This window comes from Hemicordylus capensis, chromosome 4, assembly GCF_027244095.1.
Source record: "Hemicordylus capensis ecotype Gifberg chromosome 4, rHemCap1.1.pri, whole genome shotgun sequence".
Classification (NCBI taxonomy): Eukaryota; Metazoa; Chordata; class Lepidosauria; order Squamata; family Cordylidae; genus Hemicordylus; species Hemicordylus capensis.
In genome coordinates this window covers 206,404,078-206,425,835 of record NC_069660.1, presented here as the reverse complement: position 1 = coordinate 206,425,835, position 21,758 = coordinate 206,404,078, and the positions used below count along the sequence as shown (strand labels likewise).

The 21,758-nt window shown below is 41.8% G+C and overlaps 1 protein-coding gene and 1 long non-coding RNA gene across 3 annotated transcripts in view; one reads left to right on the top strand and one right to left on the bottom strand.

Annotated features, from left to right (window-relative positions):
• Nucleotides 1–3,776, top strand: part of DUSP22 (dual specificity phosphatase 22) — a 70,348-nt gene extending 66,572 nt beyond the window's left edge. Inside the window, 2 exon segments of the mRNA XM_053246725.1 lie at nt 1,981–2,131; nt 2,134–3,776. Coding sequence (XP_053102700.1) covers nt 1,981–2,131; nt 2,134–2,192 — 210 coding nt within the window. The 3' untranslated portion in view covers nt 2,193–3,776.
• Nucleotides 1–21,758, bottom strand: part of LOC128323490 (uncharacterized) — a 43,967-nt gene that overhangs the window by 6,825 nt on the left and 15,384 nt on the right. The gene's annotated exons all lie outside the window — the stretch shown is intronic.

The following is a 21,758-nucleotide window of genomic DNA, read 5'->3' as shown; positions in this document are numbered from 1 at the left end:
TCTTTCCCATGGTTGTTCTGAACCAACTGGATGGACCCCCATCCAAAAGTGGGGGAGGAGCCAGACACTAGCATAATATAAGAAGAGAAACAGCCGAGTACACTTTACCCTCAGCCTGAAGTCTGGTTCTAAGTGTAGCTTGAATGGCCCAGTAGATCGCATATGAGCCTGTTCCCATCCTATTCTCAAGCACTGGAATGAGGCCACATATTTGTTTCCTCTCACTTAGTTATCTGGCACAGGATAGAATGCCTCTGTTAAAATGGTGCCTGCCCTTCCATATCTTTTAATAAAATGTCATCTTTTGCATAAAAATTCTATATTGTACCTTCCTCCTCCAATGCTCAGTTGTTGGAGAAGAATCCTTTTTCCAGTTGTGTGCTGCCCAAAGTTGAACTGCATTAAGCCAATTCCCTATTAATTTATAAGTTACTTTCCCAGTATAAGCCACATATTTGTTTCCTTGGCAGAATACCAAGAGGATCTAATGGGAACTCAACCACTATTATGCACAGTCTCTGCTTCTATTTAGAAGGAAACCTTTAACGGCAAGAAAACATACAATTCACAAAATCTTTTCAATATTTCAGTCTTTTCAATATTTCTCCACACTTTTACCACATTGCCAAACATGTCTGAAATCAGCTCTAACATTATTGCATTGCCAACAAATTATATTAACCATTGCATAATCCTTTGTAAATAAATATTTAGGAGAAAGGTAATAATGAGATAACACTTTAGGAACAAGTTGTTTTGGCAAGAACTAATCTGCCTGCTTTCTTTTCACTATAATCTTAATTGAGAATTACTGTCTTCACAAGTTAGCCCATGTCAGCCTTGAATTTTCCCACATCCACCATCTTGAATTGGGGTGGAAGTCACCATTACAAACTTCGCCTCTGAGCCATCCATATGTGTCCCTACAGCTGTAACAAATTTGGTTCCAATCAGTCAGACTGTCTACAAGTTAGCCCACTTGCGCCTCAAATGTTCATGCATCTGCCATCTTGAATGGGGTGGATTACATCACAAACTACACAGTTCACGTGTCCCTATGTGTCCCTACAACTGTACCAAATTTGGTCCAAATCAGTTACCAGGTGCACCTCAAACGTGCACGTGTCCATATCTTAGATTGAGATAGATGACATAATCACAAACTACACCATTGAGATCTCCTTAAGTGACCCTACAACTGTACCCGATTTGGTTCATATTGGTCCAAGCATTGTGAAGTTGATAGTGTGGGACACACACACACACACACACACACACACACACACACACTCCCCCTCCCTCTCTTTCTGCCAGGTGATCTTTTAAGTGTACTTTCCTTAAGGAAAGTAGGCTAAAAAAACCTTCCTTGCTTCAGTACCCATAGAAAATTGTGGTCCTTCTACTAGAGTTGGCCAGCCAGAGACCACCTAGCTGTTTGGACTTCAACTCCCAGAATCCCTAGAAGTTGGCCATTGTGGCTAGGGATGATGGGAGTTGTTGTCCAGCAACAACTATAGCACCTCAGTTTGGCCATTCCTGTTCTATACAAATGAACTAATATGGACTTGTAAAACTACTGGTATCTCTGTATTCAATATTGGAATAGACTTAATCGCCAAATGAATTTAAGACAAAGTACTTGATGTTATATAATGTGTTTCTGTTGGACAATATCTGATTTAAATATTGTGCATATTAAATACTTTCCTTAGAGGCATATTTTATATGAACAAAGTTTTAGTATGGTCTATTTATAATGGAGTACATTATTTGAGCATATATACTTTTAATCTCAATTTAAAAAATAAAATATGTGGTTGTGCCTCCTGCAGTTTTAATAACTCTTTATTTATAGACACATTTTGGCAACCCCTGGTTACTGTTGCAATTTAATCTTAGCAACTTTGTTGTGTATGTTTATACCTGTATCAGTTGCATTAAATCATTTTGAATTGTTCTTTTTATGTTTAATTCTTCCAGTTCAGAGAGTGGCTCAGGGCAGAGTATGGTGAAAACCCTTTGCAAGATGAACAAGAAGCCAAAGATCTCCTACAGAAGTACAAAGCACATATAGCGAACCAATCAAGTGCTTCAGGAAGACAGTGGAATGACAACTTTTCATCAGTGGCCTCCTTGTCAATGACTGCTCCTCAGTAGGGGTAATGAATGCACCATTCCGTCAATCAAAATAAAAATACATAAACTTGCAGTCACTAGGCAGGGTAACTTGCTTCTACTTTCTCCTGAACCTGCATGAACCGGGCTTGTTTGTAGGTAATAGCTCCATGTCATAGGTCCGATCGATACATGCAGCAAAATGAGATGGTAGAGGCATGATGTGTACAATGAAATGTTCCACTTCAGATTGCAGCAGGAGATGCCATTTTTGAATGCACCCTTGGTAAAAGGGGAAAAACCCATCTCCTTCCAAGTAGAAAACTAATACACAGGGTGTGAGCTAATCTGCAAACATTCTTCCTGATATGCTAGTTGTTTGTTTGTTTGTTTTTACATGGAGACAACTCATTCATAGGGGAGCATTCAAAAATGGTATCCCCAGAGGCAACTCTTCCAGGTAAGGTGAGGCGATCACCTCAGGCAGCAGATTATTGGGCACCTGTGAGGTAGCAAGATGCCCTCTTGCCCTCTACTTTTTTTTTTTAAGGGTAGGAAGATACACATGAGAGCAGAATTTGGCCCCCTGTCTCAGGCACAAAGAGGCTTGTTGCTGCCACTGGATGTCACCTCCTGCACCCTGAAGCTGTACCATCCATTCTACCATCTCATTCTCCTTAATCCGTAGGCCGGGCCTTCATTTCTTGATATATGAGAGCAGGACTCCAGCACACTTCATTTCACAGTTGACAGTGGCTATTCTGTGTGTGCACCAAGATACGTTTCCATTTTCTTACCAACTTTCCAGTGGGATGTGTACATAGCATGCTATTTTCTAACTTGTAGAGATGCCAAGTTATTTTCTATATATTTGTGTTCTTCTTCAGGTTGTCCATATATCCAGGGTTTTGCACAGCTGCACTTTTCAAAGTTTTTGAATCTTATTTTGGCCTTCACTACTATAAAGGAGGAAAATTGTCATGCCAGGATGAACCTTGGGCTCAGGTGGAGCTGATTTTTGTGCTGGTTTCACTGTATCAGTTCTTGCTGCTTAAGAGACAAGCTGTTCAGGGTCTGTTTGTTTTTTAAAGCAGTTTATCTCTTCAGCAGTGGAAAATGCTGCAGTCAAATTAGGAAGCAAAAATCTCTGGTTGTGTGAATGGGTATCTCCTGCATGTGTGTTCCTTCTTAAATTATATTTTGAGCAACTCTCTTGGAATGTGTCAGTACTATGGATATATAATATATATGCAGTATATATTAATATTGTTTTAGAATGAAGCCATAGTATTAGAGGTAACTCCATCAGTATTCATTACCATGGCTTTTGTCTCAGAAGTTGTTCACAATTTTTTATGAATGGGGAATGGAAAGATCTGAATGTATATTGCAGAGGTTTGTGTAGAGAGAGAGAGTATATAGAGAGATATAAGATAAGAGACTAAAATTTAGTTATAAAGGCAATTCTGTAGTGAAGTTTAAAAAATACTCGCAGTACTACTGAAAAAAGCTGTATTGCATATTAATCAACTTGGTGGAGTTTCATCTTTGGTTGCCATTCTGAATGGAGTCCATTCAATTAAAAGCTATAAATCTTTTATAAATAAAAAGTCAATGTTTATGTCACTGTATTTTCTGAATAAAAATAATTGTGACCCTAATTAATTGTTGTTTGTAATACTATTGTTCAATGCAAAAAGAAGGCCGCTTCTAAGTCCATTTTAGAGTCTGTATAGTTGATTTGTAAAATAGCTGAAAGCAGACAATTCAGTGTTTGAGCTGTCTTTCATGCTATAGGGAATGCCTTTCTGAATTATCACAGCTGTCAAAAACTCTCCATAAGTCTAGAACAGTGATCTTCATGATTTTTTCAAGCGGGGGATGGTGGGAATGGGGATGGTGGGAATTGCAGTTCAACAGCAGCTGGAGTGTTCATGTTTGCCTAGCCCTGGTGGAGACCCTGATGTGAAGTGAGTGAGTCAAAGGAGAAATCCATAAGCCTACATTTCCCTTCAGCTAGAGGATCCACCCACCCTTCAAGATTTTCTTGTGTGATAAAGTTAATAAACCCTTGATGATTCAAATAAGAGTCAGGAGAACAAATCATTCAAGAGATGATTGTCTTCCTTGAAGGTAATGCTAAAGAACACGATGGAAAAAGAAAGGTCACAGTCATTGGCTACTTAAAGCCTACACTAAAAAATTCCACATTCTTCTCTTTTCAAGTTATCTCAGCAACAAGACAACTCTTGGCTCTTGTCGAGTTTCATACTGGTGGTTCAAAGAGAGCAGAATGACTTCTGCTGTTCTGACTTAGACTATGGGATATATCCAAACACCAAACAGGATCCTGCTGGCCTAGGTTAACCAAAAGCACAAGGTAAAAGAATATCCTTGTTTTTTTCATTGCTAAGCTTAAGAGCCAAATTAGATGTGAACTGGAAATACATTGTTTGGTCCTTCATGATTTTTGTTCAAGTACATAGCATCTACAGAGGCCCAAGTAGAGATGTGGAGGAAGGAGGATATCCTTTGCCCCTCACCACAGTTCCAATCTGGATTGGGGCTTCTTGAGACTGTTTTTGCCCTGGGAAGGAAGCTGCCATTTTCATGGGACTTAAAAGTGCTCAACTTTCACTGGAACATTGTGTGTAAAGAATCCACAGCTGATTCTAAATTTTCATTGTGCTCTTCAAAGGTCTTGCTTCAAAGGTCTCACTGGAGACCAAGTTGGTATCTACGTGGCATTTCTTTTTGGTTGTGGCCCCTTCTCTCTGGAAGGCCACTTCTTTAATAATTTTCTGAAAGTGGGTGAAAACTTTGTTCTGCCACACTTTTGTGTTGAGAGTCCATGGGGGAAGATTTGAAGTGAGTCATTGAATGCTACTACGGTAGTTGTATAAAGAATTATGGTTTGATGACTTGTTTTATTGGATCTTAATAGCTTCACTTGTCTTTATGCATTCTGAAGTAAGAGCTTTGGGCTCCTTGTGAGCTGGAAGGTGGTGTCAAAAGAGAAAAATGAATATATGGTTCTAAATTATTTGAAGCATTATACTTGAAGCATTATTAGAGAAACTGAACTTTAATGTGATCAGGTTGTATTGTTGACAGTGTGTATATCAGGGCATTTCCACCCATCCTTCATAATTCCACTAAGTAATATCATATGTCCTTTACCAATTTGCTTTTCCAATTAATCACCATATATAATTCTCCCATCTTTTGGAACTTTGGAGTGTGTACCATTTTCTTTAGTTAGCTAGATACTAGTTTGTGCTCTTTTATAGCACAACTGCTGTTAAATGAAATGAACAAGAGGATGTGACTGCAATAAAGCTTCCAGAGACTGCGAAAGTAGCATTGAGCTTGAGGTCTGCTTTTCAGAGAAAGCTTGTGCAGGCCCCCCAGTGGCTTTTTAGCTTTCTTTCAACAGCCTCCTTGATACAATTGTAGAAGAGGGGAGAACAGTAAGATCTGTGCATAATGTGTTTAATAAATGAAGGCAGCACAATGAGAGGCTTTCTATCACTGTTGCAGCCCAAAGTGTATTGAATTGCCAACATGTGAATCTGCAAAAGAGGATATGTAATCAAGCTGGAAGATTTATCCATACAAGCAAGCTCATCTTCATTTAGAATGTATCATAACCAATTAAAATAAAACACAGATTATATAAGTTTCCAGCACAGAGCTCAAGGTCTGGGGCACATTATTTTCAAGGAGTTAAAAAAATTTAAACAATGCATATATATAATATAAATAAAAATTACCCATCCTCTCTCTAGAATTAGAGAATTAAGGCAGTAGTCCTCATCACACTTTATATACTAATCCCTGCTAACTTGGGAAAGAAGCACCTTTTAACGTGGTGATTCTCTTTATTTAGCAGGGGGAGAGTAACTGGCCCTATCCAATCCCAGCATAGTACTTCCAGTGACTGTTGCTGGTATCTCTCTCTCTCTCTCTCTCTCTCTCTATCTATCTATCTATCTATCTCTATCTCTATGTCTATCTTTGTTTGTTTGTTTAAAGATTGTGAGCTCTTTTGGGACAGGGATCCATCTTATTTATTTTTTATTTCTCTTGTAAACTGCCCTGAGCAATTTTTGGAAGGGCGGTATAGAAATCAAATCAAATCAATCAATCAATCAATCAATCAATATCAATTCCATACATACTCATTTAGTAGTATGTATGGAAAGTACTTTTCCATTCAAACTGCCCTAACTAGGGTTGCAGTATGACTAGAAAGAAAGGACCTAGTGTTGGAGAGGCAAGGAATGGGACAGAGACAGACATAATATGTTGGCTTGGAGGACAGAGCCAATTACCAGCTGCATTGCACAACACTGGGATAACCTGCATATACAAGTGCAAATTTACATTGGAGTTACTAAAGATTCTAATGCAAATTTCTAAAACTTACCACGATAGACTGCATTAAGACCTGCTCAAAGGCCATCAATTAATGCTTATATTTTACAAACAAGTAACACTGAGAAATAATCAATTAGTATAAGGCAGAGAACTACCATGGCAGAGAGTGTTAGAGAACTACCATGAGATGCTCATCTTCCTTTTGGCTATGCCTGGAGAAGAAGAGGAAACTTAGGCCAGTGCCACCTACCATAAGAATGCAAAGTTGTGTCTGTGAAAATTTCCTCTTCTACATAACTAGTAGACAAGAGTCCTTCTCTACATCTGGTCACTCTTGTGAAACTTTAGTATACAGAGGTCAGCTCCACAATCAGGTGCAGAGTGGTATAATAAGAGCTATAAATATCCACTGAGATAGTTATCTGTGTTTATTCTGAAGAAACTTCCTTCATGTGTCATCACAAAAGGGACTTTGAGAACACTGTGTTGGTCTGATTTGGGAGTCAGTTAATTATAGAATATTAGCATCGTCAAGTTGCTATCCAGCCTCCTGTTCAGGCAGGATCATTCAACCTACAGCCCAGTTCCCACCACAATGTACCACAGAAAGCAAGCAAGAAGACTGCAGGAAGTTGCTTCATGACATTCCAGCCAACTGAACCATATGCTACAGAGGCAAGAAGAGGCATCCCGAGTCTCTCAGCAATCGTACATGAAGGCAAAACTTCCTCTCAGTCTAAAATAATCAGATTCTGATGAAGAGCAAAATTCACCCACTGAATCTTCCAAAAGAAAACACTGGTGTATGTAAAATCCTTGGGAGTCTATGTGACCCGAGTCTCTCAGTGACCAGCTGGCTGTAACTTGCCTAGGCTATTTGCCTCTATATCACCAGCACTTTCTTTTATGATATTTCTGTCCCACTCTTCTGCTCAATGACTACCCAGAGCACCTTACAAAAACAGAACAATACATTAAAATATACACTATAAAGCTGTCATTAAAACAGAACAGCCAGTTTGAATAAAAACATTGCTCCAAACAGCAGCTGCACCTTGTGTTACCTAGGGCCCACCACCCAGTGAATCTGTAGTTGTGCTCAGTACAAATACAACGGATATGTATATACCACTTTTCAACAAAAGTTCCCAAAGTGGTTTAAATAGATATAAATAAATAAAATGGCTCCCTGTCCCTAAAGGGCTCACAATCAGAACTGTAGGGGTGTGCACGGAACCAATCAGTAGGGGTGGGCACAGAACTGGTTTGGCTGGTTCAGTTCGGATCCCGGCCATAGCCAGCCTGGGCTGTTCTTCAGGAGGCTGGCGGAGGGCTTTGTGGAGAGCCCCCACTGCTGCCGATGACTCCGCCTCCTCTACCTCAGATAAGGTACAAAGTACCCTTTCTCCCCACGCTCCGCCTTAGTATAGGGAATGCCCCTTTACTTTTAAAGGGCAATGCTCACCAGATTCCCCTTTACAAGTATATCTCCGAACTGGCCTGCGAACCAGTTCAGCCTGGTTTGGTGGCTGGACCAGACTGGACCTGGTTCAGCCCAACGTGGACCCAGAATCTGGTCCGGTCAGTTCAAATCTGTTCTGGATCCAAACCAAACTGGCCAAACTGGTTCCATGCATGCCGCTACTGAGCACAACCATAGATTCATTGGATAGGTGGGTCCTAGGTAACACAAGGTACAGCTGCTGTTTGGAGTAACGTTTTTATCAAAATCTGATTGTTTTAAACTGGGAGGAAGTTTAATAAGGTACACAGTACCCTTTCTCTTGCGCCCCCCTCCCAGCCTTAGGATAGGTAATGCTCATTATAAAGTACAAAGTACCCCCCCCCTCTCTCTCACACACACACACACACACACACACACGCTGTAGGATAGGTCACCAGATTCACCTCTACAAGTATATCTCCCAACTGGTTTGGGCTGGGGTTTTTTAGAACCGGGGCTAGTCTGGTTCAAACTTGAACCGGCACCCCTCTTGTGGGGCAGGGGGGGATCCAGTTCAAACTCAGACTGGCCAAACTGGGCCAGTTAGATTTGAACTGGCTTGCACATCCCTAGTGCTCAGTACCCAAGGGCAGAACAAATAGAATGTGAGATCTCCATGTGGTTGTGGTCTCCTGGTTTGCCACATATGCCCCAGTCCAGTGGCTCTGACGCTCAACGAATGACACAAAGACATTCCAAGTGAGTCACATCTGTTCCATTCATATCAATGCTTGGTATGTAGCATTTTGTATCTTTTAAATGAATTGATTAGTCTGCTTGTGTGAGGCACTAGAGCTGAACCCAAACTATAGGAAGCTGTGCTGCTCACTTCTATACTGATGCTGCTCTGGTGCCTTTAATAAAGGTAAAGTGTGCCGTCAAGTCGATTTCGGCTCCTGGCAACCACAGAGCCCTGTGGTTTTCTTTGGTAGAATACAGGAGGGGTTTACCATTGTCTCCTCCTGCACAGTCTGAGATGATGCCTTTGAGCATCTTCCTATATTGCTGCTGCCCGATATAGTAGCAGCGGGGATTTGAACCGGCAACCTTCTGCTTGTTAGTCAAACATTTCCCAGCTGCACCACTTAAGGTGGCTCATGGTGCCTTTAATAGCAGCAGAAATTAAACAGGTGAAATATTTCCTGGCATGGAGATTTGGGGAGAAAGCATCACATGGAAACTTTGTGTGCTGCACTGCTATTAAAGGCACAAGAGGAGGACCAGAACTCTGTTCCATGTCAAAGGCCCTCCAGGGTTCTGAAGATATTGCCATATCTCAGAACTTCTTTCAGGATCCTGGTCACTTCTCTGTGGAAGCAAATTTTATTTAGGCAAGTTTCGCAGATAATGAAAATCTTTAATGATTTTTCATTAAAGATTTAATGAAAATCTTCTGCTGTTGTTTTGTTATCTGTTGTTTTAGTCTGCTTTTTGGTTTGTTTTTCACAAATTTTATATTTCCCATTTTGTTGCACTATGTCTGTTATAAGCCACATTGAATATCCTGATAATTAGGCAGGATAGAAATTTAAATAATAATATTAATAGTAGTGGCAATTTTGGAAGACACAACTTGTCATGCAGGAGTGAGAAAAGCTGCACCCAAGGAAATTCCCTTATTTATTTATTTATTTATTTAATCATTAAGTAAATATCAAGGCAGCTCACGATAAAATTTAAAAACACGATGATAAAAAAGACACATTAAAGTATCGAGCTAAAAAGTATAAAAACAAACCTGATTAAAAATAATAATAATAAATTAAAACAAGCATAAAAACAGTACAAAATACAAGAAGCAGCAGTGGAGACAATAATATAAAAGCCTAGGTGAAAAGCCATTATTTGCCATGCTTTCTAAAAACTGTGATGGAGACTGAGGAGAGGATACCCACTGGGAGAGCATTCCAGAGTCTGGGGGCAGCAACAGAGAAGGCCCTGTCCCGAGTGCACGACAGCCTAGCCTCCCTCATTGTTGGCACCCAGAGCAGAGCCCCTTCAGATGACCTCATCAGGCGGGGAGCAACCCTTGGGAGCAGGCGTCCCTCAGATATCCCAGGCCCAAACCATTAAGGGCTTTAAAGGTCAAAGCCAGCACCTTGAATTGGACCCGGAAACAAACTGGTAGCCAGTGCAACTCTTTCAGAATGGGTGTGATGTGCTCCCACTGGGCAGCTCCAGGTAAAACTCTAGCTGCTGCGTTTTGCACTAGCTGCAGTTTCCGGATATTCTTCAAGGGCAGCCCCACGTAGAGCGCGTTACAGTAATCCAGCCATGACATGACTAAGCCATGGGTAACCATGGCCAGAGCTGCCATCTCAAGAAAGAAAATGTACCGCCACCTCATTCTCTCGGTGGCTGGCCCGCCGCCACCTTCTTTTCCCAGCGGCCAGGCCAGCTTGTTGCCGCCTCCTCCTCCCGGCACCCAGGCTGGCCTGCCACCACCTCCTGTTCCAGGCAGCCAGCCCAACCTGTCCCACTGCCACCACAATTGTCTCCCTTTCCCTGTTGCTATCCCCAGGTAGCTGCTCTCACGAGAACTGCCACACATCGGATTAGTGACGGGTACACCTAGGAGAAATAAATATATAGATAGTCTTATTCAGACATTATTTTGTATGAGTGTACCGATATGTGTACATTCATACTTGTTTTTGTATAAATGACTATACCGGTATACATTTTTAAAATGAACTTGGGTCCAGGCCCCTAAAATATCTGGTACAGATGGGAAGTATCACGTTATAACTGCAAATAACTGTACCTGCATAGACTGTGCACTTGTATGAGTGCAGAGAATAACAGGTGAATAGGGCTTATGTGGCCCTAATGAGCCAAATAGCACATGGTCTATTCAGGCCCTATTCATTTTTGTGTTGATGGGTGGCTTACCTTGTAACAGGACAGAGCAGTGTTCTGTGTTGTTGTTTGTTTTTAATTTAAACTGGTTTTAGTGTTTGAACAGAACAGCAGAGCTCCTCCTGATGGCTGCCATGCCCCCCGCCCGCACCCTGCAATGCCCTGGACTAACACAACATCCAGGGCATTGGGGCAGAGGGGGGAACATGGCAGCCACCAGGAAGCAGCTGCTGGGAGGAGCTCTGATGCTCTTTTTACTATTTAATAAATTGTTCTAGTAAGAACTAATCTGCCTACTTTCCTTTCACTATCTCTACAAATGGATTAAATTTGGTTCAAATTGTGGTCCACAAGTTAGATCTCTTGCACCTCAAATGTTTACATGTCTGCCATCTTGGACTGGGGTGGGTGACATCATTACAAACTACACCACTGAGGTGTCCCCGTGTGTCACTCACTACAACTATACCAAATATGGTTCAAATTGATTAGACAGTCCACAAGTTAATGCACTTGCACTTCAAATGTTCACACATCTGCCATCTCAGATGGGGTCGATGACATCATCACAGACTACACCACTGGGGAGCCCCTATGTGTCCCTACAGCTGTAGCAAATTTGATTCAAATCAGTAAAGGAGTTAACAAGTTAGCCCACTTGTGCCTCAAAAGTTTATGCATCCGCCATCTTGAATCGGGGTGGATGACATCATCACAAACGACGCCATTGAGGTGTCTCTATGTGTCCCTACAACTGTACCTGATTTGGCTCATATTGGTCCAGGCGTTGCGAAGTTGATGGGGGACACACACACACGGACACAAAAAGTACCGGGTGATCTCATTAGCCTACTAGAAAGTAGGCTTTAAAAATGGTGGGGTGGGAAGGGAAGCCTGCTGCTCTACTCTACTACAAGGTAAGCTCCCCTACATCCTCCTTCGTTAAAAAAAAAGGGAAACAAAAACAGGGATTTGTGACAAAACAAATGTAAGTTTAAAGAATTAATGATGAAACATTAAAATAATGCTATAAAATAATGAACATGTGTAGCATGCCAAACTCAAACATTTTCTCTCTCCCTTCCTTTTGGCAATCTTAGTTGTTCTAGCAGACATAATTTATTTGATTGGACACCACTGTTTCAATCAAACAAAAATGTAATAAAGTGAATACTAAAGAACAAAGAGATTAAAGGAGGATCTCAATATTTTGGGATACTTTTACATTTCATTTAAAACATCTCTCACATAAGTATGTTTGTCTCATTAGTGATGTGCAAAACTTTACTCCCCTTTAATTGGCACCCTTCTTTTTATGAGAGGTGATTTGCTAAATTTTTGTAGCAAGTTTTCTTTTTAAAAAGAAAATGTAACTGGATTGATAGACGTGTTGCCTGAAGGCAGGTGCATCACCTTAGAAGAGTTATAGTAGCAACTGACAAGTAAGAGGGATAGAAGGTACCAACCTATGCATTTTATTACTGTCAGGTAGGCAGAAAACCCCTAAGGTTAGGGTTTAGGGTGATTGTATCTACATGTTATTTTTTTTTTTAAAGGATACCTTGTATCACTTATATCAGTGAGTTTACCATTTTGAAGTGAAGGCCACTATGGCAAAAAAACAAACAAATCCTTTGATGTGAGAGCCCTTGCTCATCATGTAGACTGCTGTGCAGTGCTGCACATTCCTCAGTCTCAAGTCAACAGAGCTCTGTCAAGCCCCAGTGCTGTCTTGGAAGGTATGCAGAATGCTGGAAAGAGTAGTCCTTCCCAGGACTTTCCCAAACAGCTCTATAGGGAAAGTGCTGGGAAGAACTACACTTCCTAGTGCTCCTGGCGTACCTTCCAAGATGGCACTGGGGCTTGAGAAGGCTCCATTTGCCAGAAAGGAGCCTGCCCCACTGCCCCCCTTGCTGGGCAAAATGCTACACAGTGTGGTGAGAACAATTGCCTCCATGCAGTGTCAAGGGGGCTGTGAGCGGTACTCTGCGTTGGAGAAAGCTTTGCATGGCCTTACGAACAATTTATCCGGGAGCACCCACTGGCTCCCAGGCCTTACAAAAGGCCTGCTCAGTTTAGCCCCTCCCCAATTGTTTTTGGACTATAACTCCCATAATCCCCAGCCATAGTAGCCAATAGCCAGGGATTATGGGTGTTGTAGGCCAACATCTGCAGGAGGGTCAAAGTTGAGCAGGCCTGTCTTACAACAATCCATGAAAATGGCAAAGGGATGGAAATCTTGCCACAAGGAGGAGAGGAAACAAGGATACTACTGTGAAATCTATTAGTGCACATAGAGAGGAACCAACATATAAGGTTGCTAGGTGATGGTCTATAACCTCAGCTCATTTGCATAACAGCTGCCAACAGTTGTTGGATGGACTTTTCAATCAACTCGTTCACATGTAATGGGCCTGTCCATCTGTTCAAGGAAAATTGAAAGTTTTCCATAAAATGAAAGCAACCAGGAGAGTTTGAAATAACCTTGAACCCAAGATTGCTTTGTGGAACGTTATCAGAGATCTATTACCGTTGAGAAACTGCACCAAAAGAGAGAGGGAAAATTGTAGTTTTTCTTGCTGCAGCACTAAGGGCAGAAGATGTTGCTATGCTCTAGAAGGGTGATTTGCCTTCTCTATAATGAAAAGCATTTAATTTGACTAGCTGAAAGATATCTTGCTCAATGGTGCCCTCTCTTGTGTTGAAGAAACTGCCTGCTAAATACAGATTGTGTTTTACTTTCTTAAAAGCTAGTTTTAAGGCACGATGAACTGGATGTCTCATCATTAGTCCAGTTCCTTGTCAGATGATTCATGATCACTTGCCACGTGTTTTCTTTCAAGTGAGATACAAGTCTAATTCCCCCCACCCATTCTTAATTGTATTTTGACTGTGTATACGCTTCACCTTTTTCTGTTCTCTTTATTTTTTTTTTTAATGCAATAAACATATGGTTAAAAAAAAATTAAAAGAAGGGCTCAGCCATGCTTGTAGCTCAACCTTTCGAGTATCCTTCCTGTTCATGTTGAGCAACCAGGCATTCAGCAGCATTTGCCCTCATCAGAAGACAAAGAGGAATCATTGCTGGAGCTAATGTGATGCAGTTAAGATTTTCTATCAGCTGTCAACAGTCGTTGCAGCTGCTTGTCAAAGGGCGGGGGGGGGGTGGCCCTCACCCTTAACTACCAGACAAAACTAACAGTATGTTTTAGGAGAACCTAGTTTTAGTTTAAGGAGGCTCGTGTATTTCCTTCAGTAATGCTGAAATTGTGAAGCAGGTTGCTAACCTTACAGCTTAAAAACTTCAAAAGAGCTCAGCACAGGGGAAGTGGGTGCAAGATTTTCTGTTATGTGTGCACGCACACTCAGTTTTCAAAATGTTCATCTTGGAGGCTGCAATCCTCCGCACACTTATTTGGCAGTGAATTCAGTGAGGCTTAATTCAGAGTGAAAGCTTTATTTCTGTTATAGAACAGCAGCAACAATATAAATGCCATACAAATAAAAAACAGATCTTACATATCAACCACCATAGTACATGGTATCATATACAGCAGCAGCAAGGATTTAAAAAAACAAAAACAAAAACTTAAAACCAATCTTACTGCATCTAATTTGAATAGCTGCAGAACAATACCTAGCCACTTAAGAAGAAATCACATCATTATCCCCAGCTAGTACATCCACTTGACAAACTTCAGACCATCCGGGGAAGTGAGATAACAGTGGCATTATTAACAATTCAGACCGTTAACTCCAGATAAAATTTACAATTTCAAGAAACATGCTCCACCATTTCAATCTCACCATTATGACAAGGAGAGTGCTTCAGAATAAATATGCATTGGCTCAGACTGACTGCACAGATTCAAGACACATGGCTTGAAATATTCTATGGTGGTATCAGAAAGTATAGTAAGGGGAGATTATTATAATAATCTACTATATTTCTGAAAGAGCTGGAAATGTTACGATCCTTATGGACACATAACCGGAGCACCTGCAGGTGAGAAGGAGGTACTGGCAGACTCAGGGTAACCTACAAATATACTGGTTTCATCAAAATCCAAAGAAAAGAACTTGAGGGTAGGAGTGTGCAAACAGGCTCAAAACCAAACCAGTTCGATGTCGAACCGGTTTGGTTCAAAGCTTTGGGGTTGAGCTGACCCTCCCCCCCAGATTTAGCTCAACCCTAAGCCGACCCCCCCCCCATTTGGGGGTTCGAGGAACCTTTTAAAAATAATTTATACATTCGCTCCAGGGGACTTCTCCAAGGTGTCAAGGGGGGGGGGATCTGTGGAGGTTCCTCCTCTCCCTGCTGGCCTTCCTTTAAGATTTGCCTGGTTTGGGCATCTTCGGCCTTTTCCAGGCCTATTTCCTGGTGCAGTGGCCATTTTGGAGGCCACCGTGCCTGTGCAGTGGGACTCTGCATGGCCAGGCTATTACCCAAGTGACTCAGGGTCCGGTGGCCTCCACTGCGCAGGCACGGTGGCCTCCAAAATGTCCACCATACCAGGGAATAGGCCCAGAAAGGGCCGAAGGTGCCCAAACCCGGTAAGTTTTAAAGGAATGAAGGCTGGCAGGGGGAGGGAGAACCTTGGAGACCCCTGCCACCTTGGAGAAACCCTCTGAAGCGGGGTTCGAAGGGGCCAAAATCAAACTGGCCCGGTACGGTTCGTGTGCGGTTCCAACTCAAATTGAACCTGGCCAGGTGGTTTTGTGCACTTCACTGTTGAGGGGGCAGTTACTCCCCCCCTCGATTGTCCCAATATAACTACATGAAGCAGAATTTTCAAAGGCACATAACAGGCAACCTGGTGGGAAGAGCTAATGGAACTTGGTAATGAGGAAGGGGAAAGAACTTGGATGAAAAGAGCAGAAATTTTCTCCCTCAGAGTCACTACCCTGTCTGCTTCTGAGGAGGAAAGGTTAAAACACTCACCATGCTCACGTGCAGGTTCAGGTAACACACAAAAATATACCACAGTGTCCAGACTTGTTATTAACTTGCATTTCAGTCCTGTACCGTTTTCCAGGGAGCTCAGAATAGGGAACATTGGTTACTAGGGATGTTTACCCAAATCTAACTGATTCGGGTGATTTGGAAACAGAACAAATCACCCCTGTGGTTCATCGGCTAGATTCAGGTCCAAATCGAATCGCGCCTGATGTGATTCAAATCAATTCGAGATTTGGATCCCTCCTATTAATTACCCCAGATTCCTAGCTTTCATTTTTTTAAAAAAGCTAAGCTCTAGCTCTTGTAGAAGTGGAGTTATGGAGCAAAATGTGTGGTCACTTTTTTTCAAGTGTTTGGATTCTTTGGTGTATAATAACATTTCCTCAATGAATCCTTATGAGAATTCATTACATGGCTTCATTTCTTCTATTCATTTTGACTCTGTTTGGACAGTGCTAACTGTCAACTTCCATGTGCCAACTACACCCCCCTCTCAACTGCAAGGCAGTGGGGTATACTCAATTTGTGTGCTAGGAATTTTTTCTGTTTAGACTCTTTGGTGTCTAATAACCTTTCCTCATAATGAATCCCTATGATGATTCATTACACATCAAAGAGTATAAACACCTCAAAAATTCCTAAAATATAAACCGAGTATTTTTATTTTTATTTATGTATTTATTACACTTTTATACTGTCCCAAACTCGTGTCGCTGGGCAGTCACAATGATAAAACAGTTAATAACACATATAAAAACACATCAAAAAAAAAAAACAATTTAAAAAAAATCACAGAATTAAAAACCTATACATTATCAAAAAGGTTGAGTAAAAAGATGAGTTTTTAAATATTTTTTTAAAATTGTCAGTATAACTCCATCAGCAGAGGTGTAATGTGGTCTCTCCGAGATGACCCAGAGACAACCTGGCTGCCGCATTCTGAACCAACTGAAATCTCTGGACTACATACAAAGGCAGCCCCACGTAGAGTGCATTACAGAAGTCAAGTCTGGTCATTGATCTCAAGAAACAGGCGCAGCTGGCGTATCAGCCGAAGCTGATAGAAAGCACCCCTGGCCACCGCCTCAGCCTGAGAAACCAGGGAAAGGAGTGAATCCAGAATTACTCCCAGACTGCAAATCTGTTCCTTTTGGGGAAGTGTGACCCCATCTAGAACAGGTAGATCAAAATCGTCTCTGGAGTTCTGACCCCGCACAATAAGTACCTCCGTTTTATCTGGATTCAGCTTCAGTTTATTCTCCCTCATCCAGCCCATTACTGCTTCCAGGCAGGCATTTAGGGAGGATATGCCAGCTCCTGAAGAAGTTGACATGGAGAAATAGATCTGGGTCATCAGCATACTGGTAACACCCAGTGGCTTGTGGTGTACCACAGAGTACCCAGTAGCTTGCGGTTTTGAGAGTAGTTGGTACATGGGATGCCACTAATTCCCCACCCCCATCTGCAAAGCAGTGGATTCAAAATGAACAGAAGAAATGAAGGTGTGTGATGAAGACACCAAAGAATCTAAACACTTCAAAAATTCCTAAAAAATAAACTGAGTACCCCAGTGTGTGTGTGCGCGCATGCGTGTGTATTTGACACATGGCAGTTGGCACTGTCCAATGACAGTCAAAACGAACAGAAGAAATGAAAGCGTATAATGAATCCTCATAGGAATTCATTATGAGGAAAGGTTATTAGACACCAAAGAATCCACACATTTTAAGTATTATGACTGCAAATTTTGCTCCATAACCCCCCTTCTACAAGGGCTAGAGCTTAGCTCTAAAAAAAGAAAATTAAAACCGGGGATCCATTTTAGGTTTAGGATAAGGTGACTTCAAATCCCCAATATTTCCTATGGTGAAAATATACAAAATCAGTAAAAACTAAAGGAAATAATTAAAAGTCAACCAAATGCCCCACTGCCCATCCAAATTTGGTGCCCCTAAGACCTTTATAAGTGGTCCAAATTGATCCAAATCTGAATTGAATCAAATCCCAATCGAATCTAGGGTGATTCAGGGGGACAGATTCGGACACAAAACAGATCAAGGGTGAATCAATTTGTGCACATCCCTATGGGTTACCCTTTTAATCCTCACAAACAGCACTTTGAGGTGGGCTGGGTTAGACTGAGAGGTAATAACTGGCTCAAGATCACCCAGTGAGCTTCATGGCTGAGTGCCACTTTCAAATCCAGATCTCCCTGGTCCTAGTTCAACACTATAACTACTAGACCACAATAGCTTTCAGTGGTCTTTACAGGACATCTACAGGTGCTCATATTAGCCATTTTGGAGCCAGAGATAAGTTATTGTTTCAGACTCTCCTGACTTGGAGAGTCAAAAAAGAGTTTTGTTTAAAGATACAGACTGACATCCTGACAAAATTTGATTGATTGATTGAATTAAGTGCTGTCAAGTCAGTGTCGATTCTTAGCAACCACATAGATTCTCTCCAGGATGATCTGTCTTCAAATTGGCCTTTTAGGTCTCTCAGTGGTACATTCATTGCTGTTGTAATCGGGTCCATCCACCTTGCTGCTGATCATCCTCCTCTTCTTTTTCCTTCAACTTCCCCCAGCATTATGGACTTCTCAAGGGATCTGGGTCTTCACATAATGTTTCCAAAGTACGTTAGTCTGAACCTGGTCTCGATTTGTGCCTCAAGTGAAAATTCTGGATTGATTTGTTCTATGATCCATTTGTTTGTTTCCCTGGCTGTCCATGGTATCCTCAGAGGTCTTCTCCAGCACCAAAGTTCAAAAGCATCAATACCTTTTCTGTCCTGCTTCTACAAAGTCCATCTTTCACATCCATAGAGTGTCATGGGGGAAAAACATTGTCTGAACAATTCTAATCTTTGTAGGTATAGACATGTCACGGCATCTAAATATCCTGTCCAAGGTCTTCATGGCAGCCCTGCCAAGTGCTAGTTTGTGGCATATTTCTTGACTGATCATCCTTTATTGTTTAGATGTTCTGGAATACCCATTTTCCTAAGGATATTCCACAACTTTCAGAGTTCAGAGATCTTTTGGAAAACTTTCCTTGTTTTTCTGGCCTTACAGTCCAACCGTGTTTTCTTCCAACTTTGGTGTTTCCAGTCTCCAACCACCACCAGCACATCTTGCTTACATTTTCTGTCAATTTCAGAATGAACTTGAGCATAAAACACATCAACTTCTTCTTTGTCTGTATCAATAGTTGGGCATAGACTTAAAAAACTGTCATGTTAAAGATTTGTCCACAAAATCTAATTGATAAGAGACGGTCACTCACCATATTGTACCCAAGTACTGCCATTGCTATATCTTTTCTGACTATGGAAGCAACACCATTCCTTCTTTGTTTTTCGTTTCCTAAATAGTAAACGGTATGATTTTCTGATTGAAAGTGCCCAATTCCAGTCCATTTTAATTCGCTGATGCCCAAGATGTCAATCTGTAGTCGATTCATTTCATCTTCCACTATGTTGAGTTTTCCCATATTCATGCTTCTTACATTCCACATACCCACTGTAATTCTATATTTCCAGCTTCAGATTTTCTTTTTCTGCATGGCAGCATCAGCAGCTAGACATCCAAAAGGCTTTAACCTAACCACATCATAATCATCACCAGTACTCTGAAAGATCCTCAGCTCTTCCTCAGAAGCATGTTGAGTACCATCCAAACTGAGGGGCCCATCATCCAGTACTACATCGTCAATCATTCTATCTTGTCTGTCTATGTGGTTTTCCTGGTAGATACAGAAGTGGTTTACCATTGCCGTCTCCCTTGCAGTATGAAAAGCCTTTGTTATTGTCACTAAAGTGACTGTCCTCCTCCAGCTCCTTCCTATATTGCTGCTGCCCAATATAAGGTGCCTGCGTGCTTTAGCTGGGCAGCTGGGATGACCTTCATGCCTTGGGTGACCCTACTGGGAGGTTACCACCCAGAGTACTTTGCTCATTCTTCCCAGGAACACACCACCACCACCACAATGAGGCAACATAGCAGGACTTGGGCGGGGGGAGACAAAATGTATTAGAGGAAGTCATACTGAAATTTAGTAGTCCTTTAGAATAACTCCTGAGTAGTAGTACTATTGAGTAATGTCCGCTACCAAAAATTAATATAACCTGATCCGATACAATCTCACTCAAAAGCCCCACGGAATTGAGTGGAGGTTTCTTCCTAGTATGCAACCTGCACTTTCTCTGATTATCTTTCTTTCTTTCTTTCTTTCTTTCTTTCTTTCTTTCTTTCTTTCTTTCTTTCTTTCTTTCTTTCTTTCTTTCTTTCAGGCATACAGTAAAGTGTGCCATCAAGTCGATTTCTACTCCTGGCTCCCACAGAGCCCTGTGGTTTTCTTTGGTAGAATACAGGAGCATCTTCCTATATCGCTGCTGCCCGATAAAAATGTTTCCCATAGTCTGGGAAACATGCCAGCAGGGATTTGAACTGGCAACCTTCTGCTTGTCAATCACTAATCCCATGCCTGGCAGCTTTCATGAGAGTTTGTGAGCAGCTGCCGGATAGCAGCAGGGATGGAGGGACAGTAGCCTGGCTGGATGGCCAGCCAGCGGGGCGGGGGGAGGAAAAGAGGTGGCCAGACAAGCCAGTGGGCAGTGAGGGAAAATGGCGGCCTGGCCAGCTGATGGACAGTGAGGCAAAGCGGTGGCCAGGTTAGCTGGCCGGCTGGCAGGCGGTGAGAGAAAGCAGTAGGAGAAAGTGGACTGGTGGGGGGGAGAACGGACTGGGGCTGAAGTGGGGGAGAATAGACTGGTCAGAAGCTATTTAAATCATCTGGGTCTAATGAGAGCTTTTTAGGAGGGACCTAATGACTTCCTCCTTCAGCCTAGGGGGGACCACCCCCTGCTTTAGAGAGGCATTCACCACCCTGCCACCCATGAATCCAGTCCTTCCCTAGAAGCCTTCACCAACTGCGAAGGGCAAATGTCAAGGATGCACATGGTAAGCCTCAACCTTCCAAGCAGCCTGTCCACCTCCTCGGGCAACACAGTCTGAAAACCATCCAATATAACAAGACCAGACGGTGCATTGACAACATCCAGTTCCAGTGCGACAAAAATCTTAGCATCCAAGTCAGAACAGATACACGTGATTTTATCTGCAGAATGTAGCACCAGTTGGTCACAGAGGTACTGTCGAGGGTTCTGTTTGAAGGTCTTTGAAGTCCTCACATAGGAGGCCCCAAACCACTCAAAAAAGTGCCACTGGATGACATTGAGCAGATGCAACGGTGGCGGAAAAGAAGGATTTCTTTGCCGCCATCACTGCCATAAAGTAGGCCCTAATATGGGCAGTGACTGTTGCTAGTGTTTGTCTTATGTTTCTTTTGAGATTGTGAGCCCTTTGGGGACAGGGAGCCATATTATTTATTTATTTATTATTCCTCTGTGTAAACTGCCCTGAGCCATTTTTGGAAGGGCGGTATAGAAATTGAATAATAATAATAAATAATAATAATAATAATCAAGAAGGTACACACTTAACATGTGGGAGAAGAATTCATGTTATCTATGTACCTACAGGTGACTGTACACATGTCCATGTTGTGTAAATTGCTGTACATGATGTATTCATCTTAAAAGTGAACCTGGGTACAGGGCAGGCAAACTTAAATGCAGGGTACAGATAGGGAAGTGTACTGCATGAAACCGCCTTGGGATTGTTTTAATGAAAGACGGTATATAAATTTAGCAATAAATGAAATAAAATAGAAATAAAATAAATAACTAACTCTGTGTGTGTGTGTGTGTGTGTGTGTGTGTGTACACTGTACACAGACTGTGCATGTGTTGAATAGGTGTGAATAGGGCTCATGTGTCCATAATATTACACATATGTCTTTCTCCTTTCACAAAAATTGCAAATATTACAAATTTTCAAACTCCAGAGCAAGATTGCAAAACATGGTGTACATTCAT